Below are 23,806 nucleotides of genomic sequence, written 5' to 3'. Positions count from 1 at the left end.
CGTGCTGAAATATCTGTCTGACCTACACTCCATGCAGCCACTTCTTACAGCTCCTTCTGCTGAACCCATTTACTCCCAAATTTCCCACAGAGATATCCAAAAAACTCAGGATGCCAAATAAGGGGAGGTAGGAAGTTAAAGGAGATCCTGCGAAAGACAAAACCAGTTAAGAAATGATTACGGGTGCCTGGCTGGCTCAATCAGTAAAGCGAGCGACCCTTGATCTCAGGGTTGTGAGTTCAAGTGCCACGTTTGGGGCATAGTTTACTTACTTACTTAAAAAAAAAAAAAAAAAAAAAAAAAAAAAAAAGATTACAAAAATAAACCTGTGACAACAGACACACACAGAGCTTGGCAAGTGACGTTAACCCCCGGGCTGGTCAGGTGGCAGCCTGGAGGACTACTGCCATCTTTACCGGGGTTAAAGCAGAGTCTCCCCTTCTCCCTGTGTCAGGTCAGAATGTCGGACAGATGGACAAAGACAGAGACGTCACCTGAGTCAACAAAGGCTTTCACAGGATGTCCATTCACTTTGCAATTAATATAAAGCATCACCACTTGGCCAAAACTTTCAGGAGCCTCTTCCATAGCTATTGTCATGTTTTCCTCGATGTTCTGTTGCCTGCAACAAACCAAGTAGAGCGAAATCATCATCTGTTTCAGAAGTCACAGTATTAAACACAGACGGGGCTTTCTCTTCCACGAGTGGCAGACGCAGAGACACAGATCTTTGTGAAGACCCTGATGGGCGAGACCACCACCCTTGAGGTTGAGCCCAGTGACACCAGTGAGAATGTCTAGGCTACGATCCGAGACCAGGAGGGCATCTCGCCTGAGCAGCGGCTTCTGATTTCTGTGGGCAAACAGCTGGAGGATGGCTACAATACCCAGGAAGGGTCCGCCCGGTGCTTGGTGCTTGGTGCTTGGCCGGGGGGTGGCACCCTCCAGCCTTCCCTCCGCCAGCCGGCCCAGAAATACAACTGCAACAAGATACCTGCCGTGAGAGCTCTGCTCGCCTGCACCCCTGCGCTGCCAACTGCAACAAGAAGTGTGGTCACAGCAATGACCTGCGCCCCAAGAGGAAGGTCAGATAAGGCCCTTCCAGCGGCTCTTTGCCTGCGGGACGGCCCCCTGCCCGAACCCCAGAGCCTGTGTGCCTCAATGAAGTCTCCTTTTCACGGACTGAAAAAAAGAAACCACACACCAGATGTGTCCGTACCTTTTGCCCCTATTATAGCAGCTGAGCCCTGGAAGTGGACATTGGACTCTCCCCTGCAGCAGGTGAGGTAGTGAGATACAGCTGGCAGAAAATCTAAAGGCACACAAATTACTTCCACATCAAACAGTTCTGCACCCTTTACAAGCTCAGATACGGGAAACTGAATCTCGGGAGAGTAAGAGTCAAAATTTTTTAATTCTGTAGAATGTCAGAATCTCGTGAATGCTTCCGTTTTCACGGGGATTTACTGGGCATCTGGGTATGCGTCCTGTGTCCAGTGCGTTGAAGACGGTTGGCAAAGGTGAAACACAGAGGTTTCTTTTTTTTTTTTTTAATGTTTATTTATTTTTGAGAGGGAAAGAGACAGAGTGCAAGCAGAGGAGGGGCAGAGAGGGAGACAGAATCTGAAGCAGGCTCCAGGCTCTGAGCTGTCAGCACAGAGCCTGACGCGGGGCTTGAACCCACGAACTGTGAGATCATGGCCTGAGCCGAAGTCAGACGCTTAACTGAGCCACCCAGGTGCCCCCCAAAACACAGAGGTTTCAACTGCCCTGCTGCACCCGCTGCTTCACCTCCAAGACTGGGTTTTCTACCTGTAAACCAGGGAGCGGACTCCTACTCCAGGACTGCTAAGAGGGATACGGCATCTACCACACAATGTTACCAAAAGAGCAGATGCTGGGAAAACGCACACACCTCTTTAGGAAAAACCACACACACACACACACACACACACACACACACACACACACACACACACACACACACACACACACACTTGACTTGGTCCAGCACACCACACCCACACCCACACCCACACACACACACACACACAGTTGACTTGGTCCAGCAAACCATTTCTTCAAACATTAGACAGATTCTAATTCTTAAACGAGAAAGGGATGTAAAAGGGAGTTCCAGCTTACTTCTACATCTCCTGTCTCCGTTCCCAACCTCCTTTTAAAAACATCACCAAACACTACCAACATTAATGGAAACGAGGGCAGGCGCTGGGCGACGCACCCGAAGACTGAGATACTAACAGAACAGGGCCCAAGATTGGGGAGAAATTATAACCGCAGGCGAGGGGCTAGCACATTACAGGCCGCCACCTGCGAACTTCCACGGGAGCGCAGCCACACCACTCAGTTCCATCCTGTGGGGTCATCTATGGTCGCTCTGATACCGCGCTGGCGGACGGGAGTGCTGGTGGCGGAGACAGCACGGCCTGCGAACCCTATGATCTTCACGGTCCGGCTCTCTGTGGACGAAGTTTGCGGAGCCCTGTTCTAAAGTGCGGTGCCTGTCCTTGTCGCGGTAATACTCCACCTCAAATGAACTGCTGGTTTTAGGAGTCATTCTGCAAAATGCATGAAACTTCTCAGGAAGTCCAAGGCACCCTCGTTTAATTTAGTTGGGGAAACGTGAGCTATTATACTCCAATGTATACATGCGCTGAGGAATCGCTGGTGCAACATACCAAATAAAACCTCAAAAGGCACCTGACAGAACTACACAGCTTTTCTCTTTTGTCACATTATTAAATTTAGAGACGAACTAAAATTAGTTGTATATTCCTGACCTTGCGTTGACTCCAACCAAGATAAATTTCAGCAAAAAATCTTCTGAGATAATACCGGTTGCTTTGGCTATTCGGAGTCTCTTCAGAGGCACAAGGTCTTCTTGAAAAGACTGTACGCGTTTTCCCATTTCCTTAACCTCCCCGGGCCCCCCTCGAGCTACACAAATATGCCTCATCTCATGGCTACTCTGCCAACAGTGCAGGGTCAGGGTTCGGCTACGATACCCTCCCACCCACCCACCACTCCTGCTTCTGGATGGAACACATCTTTTTTTTTTTTTTTTTTTTTTTTAGAGAGCGAGCGAGCACGCAAGACCACACGCACCACATGTGGATTCTCATTTCTCTCTCATCACTCTACGGGGGAGACTTTACATCTCTTACGTGAGACATTTCTGGTCCATAATCCTTCACTTGAGAAAGAGAGAGACAGAGAAAGTGTGGCCGCAGGGGGGAGGGCAAAGTAGGGGCAGGGAGAGAGGGAGGGTGGGAGAAGGAGAGAAGGAGAAAGAGAGAGAGAGAGAGAGAGAGAGACAGAGAGACAGAGAAAGAGAGAGAGAGACAGACAGAGAAAGAGAGAGAGACTGTCCCAAGCAGGCTCTGTGCTCAGCACGGAGACTGACACGGAGCTCAATCCCATGACCCTGGGATCATGACCTGAGCTGAAATCAAGAGTTGGACATTCAACTGAGTGAGCCCCTGAACACATCTATTCTTGAGAATTATGTCAGGTTCCCTTACAACTGCAATGTGGTCAAGTTCAGAGAACACAAATTTCTCCCTATTTCTCTGGGTAGATTTAATTAGTGAGATGTTTTTGTTTTTGTTTTTACCCCCAAAATATTCATATACTAATATACTGATGCAATTAATGGGGACACTTAATCAACAAGAACACAAGTGAATGGCTAAGGGCTAGCAACTGATTCCGGCATACAATTTAAATGTCCCTGATTTCAAATGTAGTCAGAGAAATAAAAGATAAAATAACCATTATCTGACTTCTAAGCTGACAGTATAATGTAATGACCAAGTCAGGCTTCATCCAAGTAACCAAAGATTATGACAAAGAACACAGTTCTTCTTAGCTATGCAGTGGTTCCCCCTTATCTGCAAGGGATACATTCCATGACCCCCAGCAGATGCCTGAAAACACAGACAGTACTGAACCCTATACATACTATGTTTTCTTCTATATATACACACCTATGATAAAGCTTAATTTATCAGTGAGGCCCAGTAAGAGATAAGCAACAGTAATAAAACAGAACAATACTCTGTGGCAAATGTTATGTGAACGTGGTCTCTTTCAAAATACCTTACTGTACTGTACTCACCCTTCTTGTGATGATGGGAGATGCTAAAATGCCCACGTAATAAGATGAACTGAGGCGAATGACACAGGCCTTGTGACACTGTTGGGCTACTACTGACCTTCTGATGTACCTGCTCCTGGACTGCAATTAACCACGGGTAAGGTGAGGGACTACTGTGCTAAAGCCTTCACCGTTCGCAACAAACACGACATGGGGGTGGGGGGGGAGCTGTGCTTTCATTCTAACGGACTGACCACTGACCAGCATCGTTCTTGTGACTCATGATGTGACTGAGGTTGGCATTAGCATCATTATACCTGCTCTGGCCCCACCTCTTATGATGCTGATCCATCTGGCTGACTGGGGAACAGAGCACAAGCCATTTGCATTTTTAAAGCTTCCTATGTGATGCTACCTTAGCCCAGGTGCGAGCCACAGCATTAGGGAAACTGGAGCTGGAAATGTGTCTGGCAGTCTGTTTATCCACGGAGGCCAGCTCAAGAACTGCAGAAGGAAAACAGACCCAGGACTACAAGGGCCCATCCGTACAGGGCTCTCTAATCCAATCATGCTCAAGCCTGGGTTTAATTAGGGCTCGTGTATTATGTGTAAGGACTGAGATTCCAATCAGCCTGTACAGACAGCCTAACAGTCTCACCGAACTGGAGCTTGTGCGCAGTCCTGGGGTCATCGACCCCAGGTTGATGGGGTTGTTCTAATGATGCACCGCAGGCTAGTCCGGGAGTCTTCATTAAAGTCCCCAAGTTAGGTACCCGTACTTTGTAACGTTAAATCCACACATGAGGAGAACCGAAGAGGAGAGTGACCTAAAAGGCTGAAATTACTATCTCACATACAAAACAAGGACGCTGCCTCAAAGTAGATGCCCGACTGATACCAGGTCACCTGTCATTTGGGAAATCTGGATTCTCTAAAGCTTGCTCTTTAGGTAAAGGGTCATTACCTTATATCTTCCTCTATTTTTGCCTGAGCTTCAAGATCAAAAGGGTCGGCAGAAAAGAGACGAATCCTTTCTTGCTCTCTCCGGGCTCGGTCCTGCTGCTGTCCCTCCAGGACCCTAGAAAATTTCTCTACAAAAACAACAAGGGGGACATCTTGAGTACCACGCTATTTCCATTCTCTGTTAGTACTTTTCCAGATCAAATCGTTTCTCAAAATACAACTATAAAAAGATGCAGAAAGGATGCCTAAGAATTATTTTAAATGGGCAATTACATTTACTTGCTATTTCTGAGGCAAGACTACGTCCCCTAAATTCAGTGTCAAGAAATAAAGTATTTTCAAAAGTCATTTATTCCGGTAAGAAATTATCCGTCACACTGTTTCTACTCAGAGGTAACAGCATTTCAATTTAAATCCGCAGAAACAGCCATCTGTGTGGCAGATGAATGACCCCACTCCTCTCCTCCCCGCTGCCCTCATTAACCTATTACGCAGAACTAAAACAGAGCGCGACCACAGGGCATGGAGTCGGTGGTGCCGTCGCAGCCCTGCATGGGGACGGAGGGCAGCCACACCTGCAGCGGCACAGCACAAGGCGTGGGCATGACGAATCACCGTGTTGTGCCCCCGTGACTCTACCGCCAGCGCCGTGTGTCAGCTACGCTTCGATGAGAGACGACTACAAGACCCACAGGGCACTACAGCCCCGCTTTTCCTGCCACTCCCTTGAGAATACCCCCTGCTTAGACCAGGGACGTTACATGCAAACTATTGTCAGTCCACCTACAGGACCTCGTGAGTAACAGGCGGGAAAATGAGCAAAGAGAAAATACTGCTTTTGCTGTAAAATGGATGTCACAAGAACCGCCTGAGTCTCGCTGTTTCTTAAATGAGGGTGTATTTAAATGTATCAAGTTCTACGTGCCATCATCACGGTCTTTGGCGATTAGATATATTGCGGAAGAAATTAAAGACACCAAGATAACGGTCATACGAACTATCAATACACACAACATGAAGGAACCTAAACCACATTAAGCTGACAAAAGAAGCCCGACATGAGAGAGGACATACTGTGTGATTCCATTAACCCGGAGACTGAAAACACGATTTTCAGAACGGCAGTAGCCCATAAGGGGCGGAAACTGACCAGCAGAGGACATACTGGAATTCGGGAGCGAGAAAAATATTCTATCATCTTGACTAGGGTGGCGGCTCCAGGACTTTGCCAAAACTCAATGAACTGTATACTTAAAACCTGCGCATTTCTGTTAGGTAATTATTACCTCAGTTTAAAAAAGGGTCAGCTGAAGAATGAGCTATTGAGCATCTGTTACGCTTTAAAATGTAATCAGCACAGTTGCATAAACCCAGGAGTAAAACTGGAGAAATTTACAGAGAAAAACTTTATTCATCGAGCTGACTAAAAACAAACATTCTGTTTAGCTCAAGAATGGCTCAAACACAGCAACAAGCTATTGGCGACAACCGACTATCGTTAATCTCGGGGTGGGTGAGAGTCAGAGGGCTCCGTTTTGCCGTACGGGCTGATGGCACCAGACAGGTTTTCTGTCCCTAAGAGCATTTCACCCGGCATCAGCTGGCTTACTGGTGCTCTCTTCAACTGAGGCTCCCACCGAACAGGTTAGAATACCAGTCCCTAGGTTATGCACCGTGAAAATAATTTGGGGGAACAAAAAACCGTCAGTGGAGGAGGCTGGTCAAGCTGGATTTCCGAACTCTGTGCTGTTGCAAAATTGGACCACGACCGCCACTCAACTCCGCCTTTGGCATCAGCATCACTTTACCTCTCAGAGAGCAACTGGGGTGCTCGAGAGACCACGTGACCTGGCGGGCTGAACACCCCCGTTGCTGGAGTTTCTCCAAATTTGCCGAGACACCACTACTTCCCCTCAGGTCCACTCGCCAGTCTTCCACGTCGATAAGCTTACCAAGGTCTCCACTGAGCAGAGCGTCCGCCAGGGGTGGATTGCGCTCCTTCAGCAAGGACAGCTCATGGGGGTTGGCCAGCAACATGTCTCGGAGCAAGGCTGGATTGTCCAAGCCCTGAGGAGATGAAGCTATGTCTCCGGGAGATGAGTGGGACTGCTGTGCTCCTGGTGGCCGGCGCTGCCGGGAGCCTGACGTGCCAGGCACGGCTATACTACGGAAGTCTATGCGGGGCAAGTCTGTTGGGGAAAATCGGTTCAGAGTTTACTTCCAGTGACACACAAGCATTTGAAGGGCACAGCGGGACATTTGCTGGTGAACGGTATACGGTAAATGGTAATTGCAGACATCTGACCCTTCCTCGGCGCTCTCTCACGCTGACTGAATATAGAGACTGCAGTCTGAGTGAACCCACAACCAAGAACAGAAAAGGGGTGCAGTCAATGGTAATGACCTTAGATTTTTGGCTTCTACAATATCCCAGAAGACATAACAAGTTTTTACTTACTTGTATTTTTTTTTAACGTGTATTGATTTTTGAGAGATAGAGACAGAGCGTGAGCGGAGGAGGGGCAGAGAGGGAGACACAGAATCCCAAGCAGGCTCCAGGCTCCGGGCCGTCAGCCGAGCCCAACGCGGGGCTCGAACCCACGAACTGCGAGATCATGACCTGAGCTGAAGTCGAACGCTTAACTGACTTAGCCACCCAGGAGCCCCTACTTACTTGTATTTTTTAAAAATTAAAGCTAGTCTTAATAAACATAACCACATAAATCTGGATGTAATTCTCGAGAAAAACCCTAGTTTGTTTTGACATTTCTCAAAGGGCCCAGACACCTGGGGTAAAGAATACTATACAAACCAAGTGAACTGCATAAATTTTAGAAAATTCTACAAGTCTCTGCTAAACATACTCGTTCTTGGAACTTACACTTTCATCTGCGCACCACGGCTAACTCCTCTCACACCCCCAGGGAGCTAGCAGGTGTAATCGTTTTACAGGAGAGACAAACAGAAGAAAAGGAACTTGCTCAGGTTTTCGGTGCTGAGGTCACCAAAAGATAGAACAGATTTAGAGGCTACAACTCCTGGGTTCTATAATCCAGGCTGAGCTGACCTTATTAAAATGAAAGGAAAATAAAAGGGAGCCTTACACAAAGGACCCACGTATTATAGGATTCCATTTCTATGAAATGTCCAGAATAGGAAAATACAGACACAGAAAGTAGACTGACGGTTGCCTAGGGCTAGAAGGCTTGGAGGCAGATGGGGAATGACTGCTAATAGGTCCAGTTTCTTTATAAGGTGATAAAAATGTGCTACGATTGATTGTGGTGATGGCTGCACAACTGGGAATAGACTAAAAACGAACTGCACCCCTTACATGAGTGAACTGTATGGTATACGAATGATATCTCAACAAAACGGTTACTTAGAAAAGGAGCTTTACCTTAAAAAAAAAAAGGTAGAGCAGAGACAGAATTAGGGGCTAGAACTGGGCGAATGTGTATCTCCTCAATCCCAAAAATGTGCCTGATGGTCACTCCTGTTTCAAGCTGAGGCTATCCTGAAGCTGTTGGGAAATCAACTAGAAGGGAATCCTTTTTTTTTTCCTTAATGCTTATTTACTTTTGAGAGAGAGAGAGAGAGAGAGAGAGAGAGAGCGCGCGCGTGCACAAGCAGGAGAGGGGCGGAGAGAGAGAGGGAGACACAGAATCCGAAGCAGGTGCCAGGCTCTGAGCTGTCAGCACAGAGCCCCACGCGGGGCTCGAACCCATGACCTGTGAGATCATGACCTGAGCTGAAGTCGGTTGCTTAACCGACTAAGCCACCCAGGCGCCCCTAGAAGAAGGGAATCCTTAAACTCAAATATCATTTTCTGCCTCTTTAGCATGGGTTCAACTAGCCACTTCCTTCCAACAGACCTCAGCTGGCAGCTTGTGTGTGTGTGTGTGTGTGTGTGTGTGTGTGTGTGTGTGTATACACACATGCGCATGAGGGAGTTAATCCATACCAACCAGCAACACATATATGGGTGGGCCTTCTCTGCAGGGTAAGAAGTTTTTATCTTTAACCATGGTAACACTTATCTTGAGAGTCCATTCGCTTCAGGGTAATTCTGAAAAACTTGTTTACCTGAACGACTAGATCTGCTCCCTTCCCCCACAGACTGGCTCTCTTGTCTACATGCGACAGTACAGGAAAAAAAAAAAAAAACCAGCAATTCTCCAGAACTAACAATTTCACCAAATTAACCAAAGGAAGATTTGTTTTGGTTTTTTTTTGACTGACATGTTCAAGTCACAACTCTTTCTAAAGTTTAACAGTAGACCCAAGGGACTAATGTAATCCCGATCTGGGAGGAACAGTGCTTGATGGTCTCTTACAGCCCCAGTTTCGGGCTGAATGGATGCACTGTGTTCTAAGCTGGCATGTGTCATCATCACCCAGACACTCATCAGCTGGAACCACAAACTTTAAACCCACTGACCTAGAGACTAAACAGTATTTAACAAATCCACCTGAAGACAGCAGGGAATGGAAAACACTATTACATTTCATTAAAGGTTCCACATCAGAACCCTGGCCACTTTTTGTAGATCGTGAACCCCTCTGAGTATCCAGAGAAAGCTACTAACCCTCTCCCTATCAAATGCACACATGCTCTCAGCCATGCAACTGTGAGTATTTATTTCAGGGACACAGAAACGTTCTAAATCCCAAAGCACAGATTCCAGACTATAAACCCCTATTCCTGATAGAACACCGAGACAGGTAAGTTTCCTTTCACATGATTAACACGGCTGGTGGGCAAGGAGCAGAATCTGGTGGTCCGGCTGCCTAATGTTCATAAAGCTCAGTACAATGGGAAAAGTACCACGTTTTAGTTCCCATGCCTTCACTTATTAGCTATGTAACACTGAAGACATTACTTAAAACCGGAGCTTTGTCTAATAACGATAACAAATTAGAAAGAGGAATCTCTGCCCCTACAACCGTGATCCTGTGCAATGTGCATGCAAGTGCCTGGCTGACTGTAAAATGTTCCACACAGGCCTGCTAGCTGAGGGCCAGACACGAAGCAGCAAAAGTCAGTCAGGAATCACGGGCATAGATGGCCTCTTAAGTCCTTCCCCAGGATACAGTTCTCATCGATCACAACAGAAGCGAGCATTTATCGAGGGCAGGCTGAAGGCTGCGCTATTCTCACAGCTAAGAAAACGGCCATAGGGAAGTCAACCCAGCCAAGGATACAGAGCAACCAAGGGGCAGACTCTGTACCCCGCAGTCTGAACCCGAAGCTAGTCCACAGCTCTGACCCACTGCATTATGCTGTCTCCTGATGCCTGTGTCAGGGATGTCTTACTTGGGAACTGCACTGGAGGTCGAGGGTCTGCATTCTCCTTCTGTCGTAAAATCACGACATCCCCATCTTTCAAGCCGTAGGAAGCCAGCGATCTGTGGTTGTCTGTGAGGGGTCTTTCAGCATAGACGATCTACAACCAGAAAAGAGTTCACCATATGAAGCACTGAGAAATAACATGGAACAAAGCAGGAAGACTACGTACAGTGTCCCTTTTCACCAGATGTCAGTCCCAGCCTGCTCAAAACCCTCCAATGGTTTCCCATCACACCTGGAATAAAAGCCTAAATCCTTCCCGTTACCTGCTAGTCCAACAATTTGGTCCCTGGCTCCCCCTCTGACTTCATTTCATACCGTAATTGCTGCTCCCTAAATAATGTGATCAATTTCCCCCTTGGGACTGTTTCACTTGCTCTTCTCTCTACCTGAAGGATGTTCTTTCCCCAGCTATTTCTTTTTTAAGTAAGCTCTATGCCTAACATGGGGCCTGAACTCAGGATCAAGAATTACATGCTCTACCAACTGAGCCAGCCAGACGCCCTCCCAGCCACTCTTTATTAAAGTCTCTGATCAAATATAACCTTTCCAGAGCCCTTCACTAATCACCCTATTTAAAAACCCTCTCATATTAAGTATCTATTTCTTTTTACTGTTTATTTTTGAGAAACAGAGCAAGGTGGGGGGAGAGGGAGAAAGAGAGAAAGAGAGAGACAGGGAGGGAGGGAGGGAGGGAGGGAGGGAGACAGAGACACAGAATTTGAAGCAGGCTCCAGGCTCTGAGCTGTCAGCACACAGCCCCACACGGGGCTTGAACTCACAAGCCATGAGATCATGACCTGAGCCAAAGTTGGACGCTTAACCGACTGAGCCACCCAGGAGCTCCTTAAATATCTGTTTCTTTATTGTCTTTCTGTTCCACTAAAATGGAAGCTACCTGAGGACAGGAATTTGTTTTGTTTGCGTAGCTCAAATGTCTTTTTTTTTTTTCTTGTGACAAGAACTTTTTTTTTTTTTTTTTTTTTCAAAGTTTATTTATTTTTGGGACAGAGAGAGACAGAGCATGAACGGGGGAGGGGCAGAGAGAGAGGGAGACACAGAATCGGAAACAGGCTCCAGGCTCTGAGCCATCAGCCCAGAGCCCGACGCGGGGCTCGAACTCACGGACCGCGAGATCGTGACCTGGCTGAAGTCGGACGCTTAACCGACTGCGCCACCCAGGCGCCCCTCTTGTGACAAGAACTTTTAACGTTTACTCTCTTAGCAACTTTCCAGTATGGGATACAGTCTTGTCAATTACAGACACCAAGCTGTATATGACATCCCAATGTATCCATTTTTAAATGATCTTGCAAGCTGGCAAGTCTAAAAGTTTTCCAAATACTGCCTGTTCTGCATTCTTCCTTCTCTTCTACTGGATCAGGGATGTACTACTAATAAAAACATTTTTTGATGTGCAATCAAACACTGAAAAAACCTGAGAGCATAAAAGCAGGTGAAACACTGTGCTGTAGGAAAAAAACGGAGAAAGGGCACACTACAGTTTAACCACAAAGGAACATAAAACCTATCCTGCACCATTACATACTGCAGCGGGGTATTCAGAATAAACTCAGGCTTTGAAAGGTTTTCTTTCAAAAGATTTGCTGTGCACCAGGCCACGTGCAAGCCGAGGAACCTGAGTCCTGTCCTGGCTCTGACAGTGGCCGCGTGCCTCCGCTGGTCCTGGCTTCACATTTCCGTTTGTCAAGCAAGCAGTTGGGGTTAGATAATCGCTACAGCTGTCCCTTCCAGGTCGGTCTGCTACACTACCATTTTACAGTGCTTCCTCACATGTCCTCACAGCTCTTGCAGGAAGACTGCCTGACACGCAACCTGAAAAATACAGATTTCTGCTGGGAAAAATGATCTGTCATATCTGCTCTCAGAATCTACACTGGCATGAGAAATAGAACAGGAAACCGAATTTCCAAAGCCAAATACTTCTGGGGGTGCACAAAAAAATGGACTCAGAGCTCATAGGGCCGATTACACTTCCTAAGTTCTATACAGCATTAGAAAACGTATCGTTGGTTCTTACCCTCAACCTGCAAAGTTAAAACATGTTCCAGCAGTCCACTGGACTGTCACTGCATCGATCCACTCACACTCTGCTATTCTCCCTCACGTAACCACATATCGCGTGGCGAAAGTACAACAGAATCAACACAGACTGTTTGCAATACAACCCGCGAGCCGTATGGTAACTTGTGGAATTGTTGGGAAAACTACCATAAATCTGAAGGGACAAGTGTCCCAGCTGAGGTGTGCACCAAGCAAGAGGAGGCATGACAACAGAAATGCCACGCAGGCGGCTCTCACAAGGTGGCCTCAACACAGCGAAGCCACCTTACAACAAAGGTACTGAGTGGTCCACGGCCCGCTCCTTAATTTTCCAGGTTCAGAAACTCAACCATCAGTACATGCAGAGATACAATTGGTTGACACATTTTAACTGTACTTATAGAAGAACATTTATCTACAACAGGGAATCAAACGCAGAGCATCAAAATGCTCCTATCCGGCAGCAGACTTGTCTTCAAGCTGGCAGTGCTACCTGAAGGGCCATATGAAGACACAGCAGACACAACCACGGCTTGCACTTGTATCAGAACGGGTTCCCACATTCTCCCGCCTCATCCTACGCCCTCTCATTTCTAGGTGGGCACTATTCATCCCATGTTGCGGACAGGGAAACAGTGCGGTGACCTGAGACTACACAGCTATTAAGAAGATAACTAGGGCAGCTTTTTCTGCCCCCAGGTCCTATCCCTGTGCTTTGATAAAACCATCTATTTTGTGCCAAAAAATAAAGAAAGAAAAAAATAAGAAAATAAAAAAAGGAAAAAGAATAGAACTAGGATTGGAACACCTGCCTGACTCCAAGAGGGGGAGATCTTCCCTAAGGACCACATACAACTTTCCCAAACTGAAGTCCAATGCGGCCAGCTCAATTAGCTGGTGACCTGAACAAGAGCTATTAAGCCATCTGTCACCACTGAGGGCCTATGCTCACCAGGGGAACCAAAACCCTGTGCACCGCTCAGCGTATCAATGTGTCCTCAACATGAGGAAGGACCACTGGCGGCTCCTCACTCAGGACTTCCACGTAAAAACTCCACGATGTTCAGTGGACATAGTCTTTCCTCAGCAGACGCTGAAAATGTTTTTTTTTTGTTTTTGTTTTTTTTTAAATAAAGACAGCCTGGGGGCGCCTGAGTGGCTCAGTCAGTTAAGTGTCCAACTTCGGCTCCGGTCATGATCTCAGGGTTGGTAAGTTCGAGCCCCCACGTCAGGCTCTGTGCTGACCGCCCAGACTGGAGCCTGCTTCGGATTCTGTGTTTCTCTCTCTCTGCCCCTCCTCTGCTCGTGTTCTGTCTCTCTCTCTCTCCCCCCAAAATAAATAAACATTAAAAAAAAAAAAAAACTTTTTAAAATAAAGACAGCCTGATCTAACAATAAAAGTTTAAGATCCTGGTAATAACTACCACCAAACACATACATGGCATGTGGAACATTGCTATCTTGCCCCATTTCCTAAAAATACTAGACTGAAGAATGTGGGTGAGGAGCAAAACATTCTTCACTCTGACAAAGCAGCAGGCGTATTCCATTTTAGTCCAAGGACGCAAATGAAATAAACAAAAGCTTAGCTGAAATTATAACTGCCACAAAGAACCGACTTCTTTTTGTTAAAACAGGCTTAAGAGTCTAAGAAAGACAATTATTGTATAGCTAAAGTCCTATAAGAAATCTGAATGAGTCTCCAGCTCAACAAGAGTGTACCATCAGACCAATGGTTTCACATTTCCACCAGTCAAAACAAAGAGTTTCGGTAAGGCATTGGTGATGCTTTCCACCATAATATCCAACTCAAAGGCCGCAAAGCTAAAAATTCTGGTTTTGCCAGTTATGAGGACACACAACAGGACAATTTACACATCTACAAGTCTCAAGCTGCGAAACTGGCACACTGCTAGTGCTTACTCCAGAGGCAGCACCCTAGAGACCAAATTCTAAGCTTAATCAACATTTAACAATAGACTAAAACAACTCCAAGACCAACAACTCCATCATTAAGCATGAGGTCAAATGCCTTCTTGTCTTCAATCAACAGAAATCGTAACAATACATTTCTAGCAGTAAGGACCATCAACTGGCCACAGAATCTTTGGACTCACATCTGAATGACTCCCTAATACTATCTATCATTAATTGAAAACCTACTATATGCCAAGTGATCTACATATACATCTCATGCCACAGCTTGACTCTTCCAACCCTTCTGGAAAACAATATGGCAACAGTTACTAAAAGCCTTTCAAAAGACCTGGCAATTCCATAGCTAAGAATACATCCTGAGAAAACAATCAGAAATGGGGACGAAGCCTTAAATACAGATATCCATGGAAATGCTACTAATAACTGCTTCCGATTCCCCCAATTCAAACGCCCAGCAATAGGCAAATTTTTAAATAAACTGCGGTACATCTGTATTACATGCCCATTAAAATTATAAATTTGAAGAACTTGAAATGTCAGGGAAAAATGCTGACAATGTAGCTTTGACCGAACAAAGAAAGTTGAAACTGTTGGTACAGTTCAGGGCATCATGTTTAAAAGTTACATTGTAACCACAGAAAAGGAAGAAAGCTTAAGGAAAAAGATACACTAAGAAGTAAACTGCAGTTGTTTTGCGGTGATATGGTAATAACTTTTTCTCTCTACCTTTTCCTAGAAGTTACAAATTCTCTAAAACGAATATGCAGTATTTATCAGAAAAAAAATTCACGAAAATTACCTGCAAAAATAAGTATGTCAAAACCAGCTACAATAGAAAATTTCAGTTTCCACTGCTTTAAAATAGTGTTTTACAAGCGACAAATCATGCTGTGTACAGAGCTGCTTTCCCAGGATCATACAGTTACTGCTATTACTTGGCATTTACACACGCCTTTTGAGAGTCCTTACACATTCTGCACACGTTTTTACCACATGCCACCTACAGGGGTAAATTATAATGATGTTTCAAAAATACAAAGACATTAATTTAAAGTGAAGCTAAGTTCTGATAATTCTTTGAAGTCTGCCCAGCCAAGTTCTGCATCAAAGCATCAAACAGAGCCATGACCGGCTTCCAAGCCCACACTTGTATTAAGAGATGGAACATGCCCAGCTTTAATCACATGTACAAGTAGAGATAGTTTCTATTCTAAATTTGTTATCATCACATTATAACTACTATAATCAGACTAGAGCTGTTAAAAAGTAACGTCTTTTCCAAGTGCATACTTATGCACGACTGATGCTGATGTGAAAGTGTGAATTCTAAACCAGTGATCCCCAATGTGGGGCAGGCATGCGAAACAGTTCTTTAAAGATGTGGAAATAGAAAAATATTAGCATTTTCATGTCCATTTATTTTAGTTCATCCTTCCTTAAACGCTATCCTATGGTTGTTTATAATGGACATAAGGTTATTACTTCACTCATTGATGTTTACGGTTATTCTATACATATGTGCGCATATATATAATGCATATAACATTAGTTCATGTTTATAATTTATCATATGTATCGCAAAGATGTATGTTCCAAAACACTGTACGCAAAGGGAAACCTGACTGAAAAAGTTTGGAGATCCGTGGTTTGGACACACCGTGACAGGAAAGAACAGCCAGGAACCTTAGAAAGACAGACAGAAAGAAAGAAAGAAAGACAGACAGACAGACAGACAGACAGAAAGACAGACAGACAGAAAGACAGACAGACAGACAGACAGAAAGAAAGAAAGAAAGAAAGAAAAGAAAAGAAAAAGAAGAAACTCCCTTTAGAAATGGAGGTGAAGGAAGAGGACAGAGAAGGTAAACAAGAATGAGGCAGAGCAGGAGGACTAGGAGAGGAAGAGGAGTAACATGGGAGAAGCTGGGCGGTGAAGCAGTGGGAGTGGGGGCCTCAAGTAAGTGATGTATTTGTAGGTAAAACTATAATGATGTTTACCGTTATGATCTGGCGAACGGAAATGACTCAAGTGTGTGTCTAGGGTGGATCCTGTTCCTGCCTCATGGGCAAGGCAAGCAACTGAAAAGACAACCGACCACCAGACATCTTAAAATAGACACTGTGTTAGGTTACAATGGAGCCAACGGAACAAACTTGAAACAGGGGAGCTGTTTACAGCTGGGTAATACAGGCTTCACAGAAGTTGGAGCCCAGGCTTCCATATGCTAATTTGGCTTGGGAGGAAGTAAATGCCCAAATGGTGACCTAATGAATAAGAAAGAATTTGTGGAGTTAGCCTAACTGTTCAATTAGTGAGGTACTCCTAACATCCTGAGCAAACAGAGGACTGTGCCTGCCTGGACCATACAACCAACGGTCTTTTCCATCGGTCTCTTCCTTTAAATTTGTTACAGCCCGTCTCAAAAAGGGCAGGAAGAGAGGCAATGCCACTTTTCATCTTCTCCCAAGCCCAAATAACGATGAGACCAACTTACATTTTCATTTTTTATTCCCCCGCCAGCTGGTGATTATAACCAGGGTAACAGAACCGGAGGGTAGAGAGCAACTGAAAATGCCACCTTCAAAAATTTCAGAATTGTGTTTACTTCCCTACTTAAACTGTCCTTCCCTAGTTTTTCACGTGAGGGATTCATGGGCAGGAACTGGCTCCTCAGTTTTTAGAAAACATTTGCAAAAATTTCCTTTTACCGATTTCTTTGTAGCTTCTGCAGCTTCAGTCTGCGTATGTGACACTTTGCATCCTGAAACCTATTCTTTCTTGATATTCAGCTTTATGCCAAGGTTCTAAAGTTCACATCGTGTAAAGGAATCATACTCACTTCTGAACAAAATATTGACGCATCTGTTTATCACAATAAAGGGCAGAACACGCTGCAGTTGGGCAATAGTTTTTGGAAGTATTTCATAACTGCAGTAGAAAATCACGATTTACATTCTGGGGCCCTGGAGGACTTCTATAATTTTCTCAACGTTTAGACCATGTCCTCCACGGTCCACTTATCAAGTCGAGATTTAAATGTTTTCCTGTAAAGGCCAGAGTTATCGTCACCGATTCTGTTTGGTGGCAGCTCAGGGCATTCTGAGAATAAATTATGTTGCTCGTTTCAAATAAATGTAAGAGCAGCTGAATTTCCTTCCAGCATGGTAGGGAAATGAAACAAGCAAGCAAATCACACTGAGAAGATACCAGGCCATTTTTACGAAAATATCCTCATAAAGCTCTGAACTTTGAACCCACCCAAACTCTCAATTGTGGCCTGAAATAAAGAAGGATTCTGGCCTACTACCAGCGAAGAAACCAGAGAAACAAACAGCTTGAAATGAACGAATAACTACCTTTTTTTTTTTTTTTTAAGAGAATTTAATCAGAAATGCCATGCGGTAGGGAAGAAGGTACAGGGCATTTCCAAATGCCTCAAAACAAGGTAAGGCAAGTCTCAAACTTTTTCCTTCACTAGGAGTGCAGATCTCTACATTTAAAGGTAAATTACGGCTGCTTAAGCAGGAGCTCTGTCCAGAAAACCAGATGAACACCAACCTACCACAGCGATCCAAACTGGTATTTCTGGTTGGGGAAGTAGAATGTATGAACTCTTGCAGACCTGGAGCTTCTTCTTAGGTCCACAATACCCCAAACTCGGGATTATTAGGGGAGAAGGGGCCGAAGAGCCAGAAGGTGGGGCGGGCCGCCCAACAGTCCACGCGCCCCTCGGGCTGCAGTGGGTGCGTCTGCGGTCAGGTTCTCCGCTCCCTCCCATGGCACCCCACCCCACGCTCGGAGTGTGTGGGGGCAGCTACCGATCCCAGCTCCCTCCCGGACGCGGGGGCGAGCTGGGAGAGGCCATCCTGCTCCCCCACCCCCAATTCCCCACCAGCAGCAAAGGGAGGGCGTGAGACCCCAAGGCAGGAGGGTCAGCCCCGGAGTGAGAGACCCCGCTCGCTGCCCGGCGTACCTGGCTCTCGGCTGCGGGGATGCCGGACTCGAGCTCGCACAGCGCGCGGAAGTTGTGCAGCTCGAAGTCGGCGTCGACCTGGAGGGAAAAGGTCACCTCGGAGAGGTCCCTCCGCACACAGTACACGGTGAGCAGCATGGCCCGGGCCCGACCCAGCTCGGCTCGGCCCGGCCTCGGCGCTGGGCTGCGGGGCGGCGGCGGGGCCTGGCTGGTGCTGCGGGCGGACGGCGCGGGCTGCTCGCTCGCCCGCTTGCTCCTTCCCTCCCTCACACACGCTCAGTGACTCACTCCCTCCCGCCCTCACTACCAAGCACGGCCGCCGCCACCCGCCTGCGACTCCGTCTGCCTGCCTGCCGGCCTGCCTCCCACCGCTGCCGCCAAGCGCGCCAGCCGCCCGGCGCCCCGCCCCGCCGCAACGCGGCTGCCGTAAAGCCCGCCTGGCCCTCTCTGCCGTCGCGACGCGGCGAAGGGGCGGGCCGGGAAGAGGGAGGCGGGCAGCTGGGAGAGGATTGGAGGGGCTGGGGAAGAGAGAGGGAGGAGGCAGGGCGAGAAAGGGAGAGAGAAGGAAAGGAGCGAGGAGAATCAAAAATGTACCAACTGAGGGAGTTAATAGCTGAAGTCTGTGGCGGACTCCACAATCTCATTCATCCGGCAGGCATTTATGAAGCGCCCTCCAGGTGGATACAAACAATGCGTAAAAAGATAGGTCTTTCTTGGCCCTTAAGAACTCTCAGCTTGGTATAGGCGACTGACAACTAGGCAGAGAGTTCTAAAATGTGTTCTACGAAGCAGAAATTGAGGCTCAGAGAGCTTAACCCACTTCTTGTGCTAATGATTGAGGGTTAAAACCAAAATCATAACCCTGCCTAGTCTATAGAACCGGGCTTACTCTGACCCCTGACCCCTGACCCCTTCCTGCGCTCTGCCCTCCCAGCCACGTTGGGATTTTCAGTTCCTCCAAGGCTCCATTCCTCTGCCTTGTAAAGTGTTCCCTCTACTTGGACTGTCTCCTTCCTACACCTGACAATATCGGGCACGGCTTAGACTCCACCCCACGAAGTATTTTCTCCTGTCATGGCCTGTTTCGGGCCACCTAGCTGATGAGTGGATAGAGGCCCAGAACATGAGGCTTCCAGAAAACCAAAACGGGTGCATGAGCGGCACCTCCCTGCTTACCACCCGCTTCTTCCCTATCCACGGAGTAGGGACCCCTCTTCTATTATAACAGGAGGGAAGGAGGAAGCAGGATGGCTGCGGAGGCAGGTAAGTAGGTAGGTTGGCTGGTGAGAAAGTCAATGACCGGCTGGAGACGCTGGAGGAGCAGGGGGTTGAGAAGAGTGGGTGTACGGGCTACACAAAACCTGGCTGTCAGCGACTTAAGCAAAGAAAGGTCTATTTTTCTCCCAGGATAGGAAGCCTGGAGGTAGACAGCCGCATCTGTTCAGTGACTCAGTGATCCCGGGGCCTGTATTTCTGTAAATCTTTTGGCCTTTCCCTGAGAGTCACAACATGGCTGGCTGCCTCCACGCCATGCCTCGTTTTCTTGTTCGAGGCAAGAGCTTGCCCAGAAGTCCTGCGGCGGGTTTCTGATTACATCTCGCGGGCCAGAACTGTGCCACGCAGACGCCCGCAAGGCTAGGAAAGTGAGTGTTTAGCTTTTCTCACCTCTTTAAAGGACATGGGCAGGAGAAAAAGGTTTTGGCAACGGGTGTTGGGTGAAACCTGCATATAGTGCCTGCTACGGCAGGGAAGATTTGAAATAACCGTTGCAAATTGAAGCAAGTTGAACAGAGAAGTCACGCAGAATTGCCACGTGGTGTCGAGGATGCAGCTGAGGTTGGAATCATGAATTGATGAATTTTTCTGTTACGTGATTTTTCTAGTGGTGCTCAGGTGCCCAGGGGTGACAGAGTTTATTTTCCAAAGATGGCCAAGGCAACATCTTATACGTATACACTTTATACGTTCTTCCTACGGTGTGTCCATAACATTCCTTCTACAAGGAGATGGGGTGTATGTCCTTCCATGTATTTTTATGTTATTTTATCTTTTTTAGACAGAGGGCAAGATTTGGGTAGAGAGAGAGGGAGAGAGAGAATCTCAAGCAGGCCTCACACCCAGTGCAGAGCTCAGTGTGGGGTGATATGGGAAACAAAGGCAAAAAGGAAATGGCAGATAAAAGTGAAATTTCCCTATAACCTGCAGCCCATTAGCAAACACTTGAGCTCCCTACTGTCTTAATGTTACTGCTTTGCTGGAGGGTTAAACAACCTTAGCTTGACAATAACTCGGCCTCCAGTATCCTGTGACTCTTCTTTAGCATGTGAAAATCTCTTTGAAAACTTCCCCTTGACTTTACCTCTCCCAACTCCCAAGTATATAACAAGTTTCTCATGGTCCCCGGGGCAGCACTTCCTGCCCATGGGTCCTGTCTCTATGCTTTAATAAAATCACCTTTTTGCACCGAAGACGTCTTCAAGAATTGTTTCTTGGCCATCGGCTCCAGACCCCCCATGAGCCCCCCATCACCCCAAAACTTCATCACTTCCAATCACTAACCCTGCCCCCCACTGCAAGTGTGACCACTTCCCTGACTTCTAACAGCGCAGACTCATGAGTCTTGTGTCTGCCTTCTTTCACTCAACAGCAAGTGTCTTGTTCATATCACTGCATGTCATTATAGCTTGTATATCCCCATTGCTGTATAATATTTTGTTGTGTGAATATACCACAATTCATCCATTATGTGGCTGATGGGCATTTGAATAGATACATTTTTTTTTCTTGAACCATTTTGAATTTTGGTGTCCCAAACTTGCAGTCTAAAAAGTCCTAACGTAAGGGGCACCTGGGTGGCTAAGCCAGTTGAGCGTCCAGCTTTGGCTCAGTTCGTGATCTTGCAGTTCATGAGTTCGAGCCCTACATCGGGCTTGCTGCTGTCAGCCTGTCAGCACAGAGCCTGCTTCGGATCCTCTGTCCCCCCACCCCCTCCCCCACCCCTTCCCTACTTGCGCTCTCTCATAAAAAAATAAAAAATAAAAAGTCCTAACGTAAAATAAATAAATAAGTAAATACATAGTCCCAATGCAAGCCAACATCTGCAAATCCAGGGTACACACACCACTAAACAGTTCTGAAACTCCCCAACTTGCAGATTCTGCTCATTAATTGTTAGAAGGTAGCTTAAGTTACCCATACACTCATTCAACATGTTTTGAGCACCTACTGTGTGCAAAAGTATCATTTAAGACAGAGGGATTCAAAGTCTAACTGGATGGATAAGGTTCCTGCCTCATGGACAGCACATTCTAGTGGAGGTGACAGACAATAACACACATGAATAAATCAACACAAAAAGCACAGACTTTATAGAAGAAATAAACAGGGTGATGTCATAGGGAGCAACTTAAGGATGGAAATATGGTGTGAGGGGCGCCTGGGTGGCTCGGTCGGTTAAGCACCCGACTTCGGCTCAGGTCATGATCTCACATTCTATGAGTTCCAGCCCCGCGTCAGGCTCTGTGCTGACAGCTCAGAGTCTGGAGCCTGCTTTGGACTCTGTGTCTCCCTCTCTCTCTCTGCCCCTCCCCTGCTCACACTCTGTCTTTCTCCCTCTTAAAAAGAAATAAACATAAAAAAATAAATTAAAAAAAAAAAAGAGTTCATGCTGTCCAGAAATAAACCCTCACATTTATGGTCAATTAATTTTCAACAAGAGTGCCAAGATAATAGAATGGGAAAAAGAATAGCCTCTTCAACAAATGGGACAACTAGACCTCCACATGTGAAAAAATGAAGGTGGACCCCTACCTCCCACTACATACGAAACTAACTCAAAATGGATCTCAGACTTCCATGAAGGAGCTAAAACTATGAAACTCTTAGAAGAAAGTACAACAGTGAACCTTTGTAACCTTGGATTAGGCAAAGCCTTCTTAGATAGGACACCAAAAGGTGCCAGGAAAGAAAAAACAGATTAATTGGACCTTATCAAAATTAGAAACTTTTCAGAGGACACTACTGAGAAAGTGAAAAGACCATCACAGGAGATAATATTTGCAAATCATATATTTCATAAAGGACTTACATCTAAAATATGTAAAGAACTCTTACAGCTCAGTAATAAAAAGGAAAACAAGTTTTAAAAAAAATTTTAAATATTTTTTTTTGGGGGGGGCGCCTGGGTGGCTCAGTCGGTTGAGCGTCCAACTTCAGCTCAGGTCACGATCTCGCGGTCTGTGAGTTCGAGCCCCACGTCGGGCTCTGTGCTGACAGCTCGGAGCCCGAACCTGTTTCGGATTCTGTGTCTCCCTCTCTCTCTGACCCTCCCCTGCTCATGCTCTGTCTCTCTGTCTCAAAAATAAATAAACATCAAAAAAAATGAAGAAAAAAATAAAGGCTTCTTTAAAAAATAAATAAATAAAATATTTTTTGGGGGGGTGAAGGGGCAGAGAGAGAGGGAGACACAGAGTCTAAAACAGTCTCCAGGCTCCAAGCTGTCAGCACAGAGCCTAATGTGGGGCTTGAACTCACGAACTGCAAGATTGTGACTTGAGCCGAAGTCGGACATGCAACCGACTGAGTCACCCAGGTACCCCTAAAACATTGTTTTTAATGTGCAAAGAAAGGATCTGAAAAGACATTTCTCCAAAGAAGATATACAAATAGCCAATATGAAAAGATGCTCAACATCATTAGCTATCAGAAAAATGCAAATCAAAACCATAAGAAGATACCATTTCACACCCACGAGGATGGCTACAATCAACACGACAGATACGACAAGTTGTGATGAGGATGTGGAGAAATTAGAACTCTTAAATTAGAATTGTTAATTGTTAATATTTATTTTTGTTTTTATTTTTTAATTTACATCCAAGTTAGTTAGCATATGGTGCAACAGTGATTTCAGGAGTAGATTCCTTAGTGCCCCTGACCCATTTAGCCCATCCCCCCTCCCACAACCCCACCAGCAACCCTCTGTTTGTTCTCCACATTTATGAGTCTCTGCTGTTTTGTCCCCCTCCCTGTTTTTAGATTATTTTTGTTTCCCTTCCCTTATGTTCATCTGTTTTGTCTCTTAAAGTCTTCATATGAGTCAAGTCGTAGGATATTTGTCTTCCTCTGACTAATTTCACTTAGCATAATACCCGCCAGTTCCATCCACGTAGTTGCAAATGGCAAGATTTCGTTCTTTTTGACTGCCAAGTAATACTCCATTGTATATATATATACCATATCTTCTTTAACCATTCATCCATCGACGGACATTTAGGCTCCTTCCATACTTTGGCTATTGTCGATAGTGCTGCTATAAACATGGGGGTGCAGGGGCGCCTAGGTGGCGCAGTCGGTTAAGCGTCCGACTTCAGCCAGGTCACGATCTAGCGGTCCGTGAGT

At 46.1% G+C, this 23,806-nt stretch overlaps 1 protein-coding gene and 1 pseudogene across 4 annotated transcripts in view; one reads left to right on the top strand and one right to left on the bottom strand.

The window, feature by feature from the left end:
• Positions 1-18,787, bottom strand: part of DDI2 (DDI proteasomal shuttling factor 2) — a 46,359-nt gene extending 27,572 nt beyond the window's left edge. The window contains exons 1-5 of one of the 4 annotated variants that reach the window (XM_086715763.1): positions 18,407-18,786; positions 10,398-10,527; positions 7,033-7,269; positions 5,082-5,208; positions 495-622 (exon numbers count right to left, since the gene is read on the bottom strand). In XM_086715763.1, the coding sequence (XP_086571889.1) occupies positions 495-622; positions 5,082-5,208; positions 7,033-7,269; positions 10,398-10,527; positions 18,407-18,544 (760 nt within the window). In that variant the 5' untranslated portion in view covers positions 18,545-18,786. Of the gene's footprint in view, positions 1-494; positions 623-5,081; positions 5,209-7,032; positions 7,270-10,397; positions 10,528-18,406 lie in introns of all 4 variants that reach the window. The other 3 variants (XM_086715767.1, XM_086715768.1, XM_086715764.1) reach the window with 3 other exon arrangements.
• On the top strand, positions 703-1,196 carry LOC112871762 (ubiquitin-ribosomal protein eL40 fusion protein pseudogene; annotated as a pseudogene).
• Positions 18,788-23,806: the final 5,019 nt, after the last annotated feature.

Source organism: Puma concolor, chromosome C1, assembly GCF_028749965.1.
Source record: "Puma concolor isolate L17-30 chromosome C1, mPumCon1.1.hap2, whole genome shotgun sequence".
In the NCBI taxonomy this organism is placed as follows: domain Eukaryota; kingdom Metazoa; phylum Chordata; class Mammalia; order Carnivora; family Felidae; genus Puma; species Puma concolor.
Note: the sequence above shows the minus strand (reverse complement) of the source record. Positions and strands in the feature narration are given on the sequence as shown.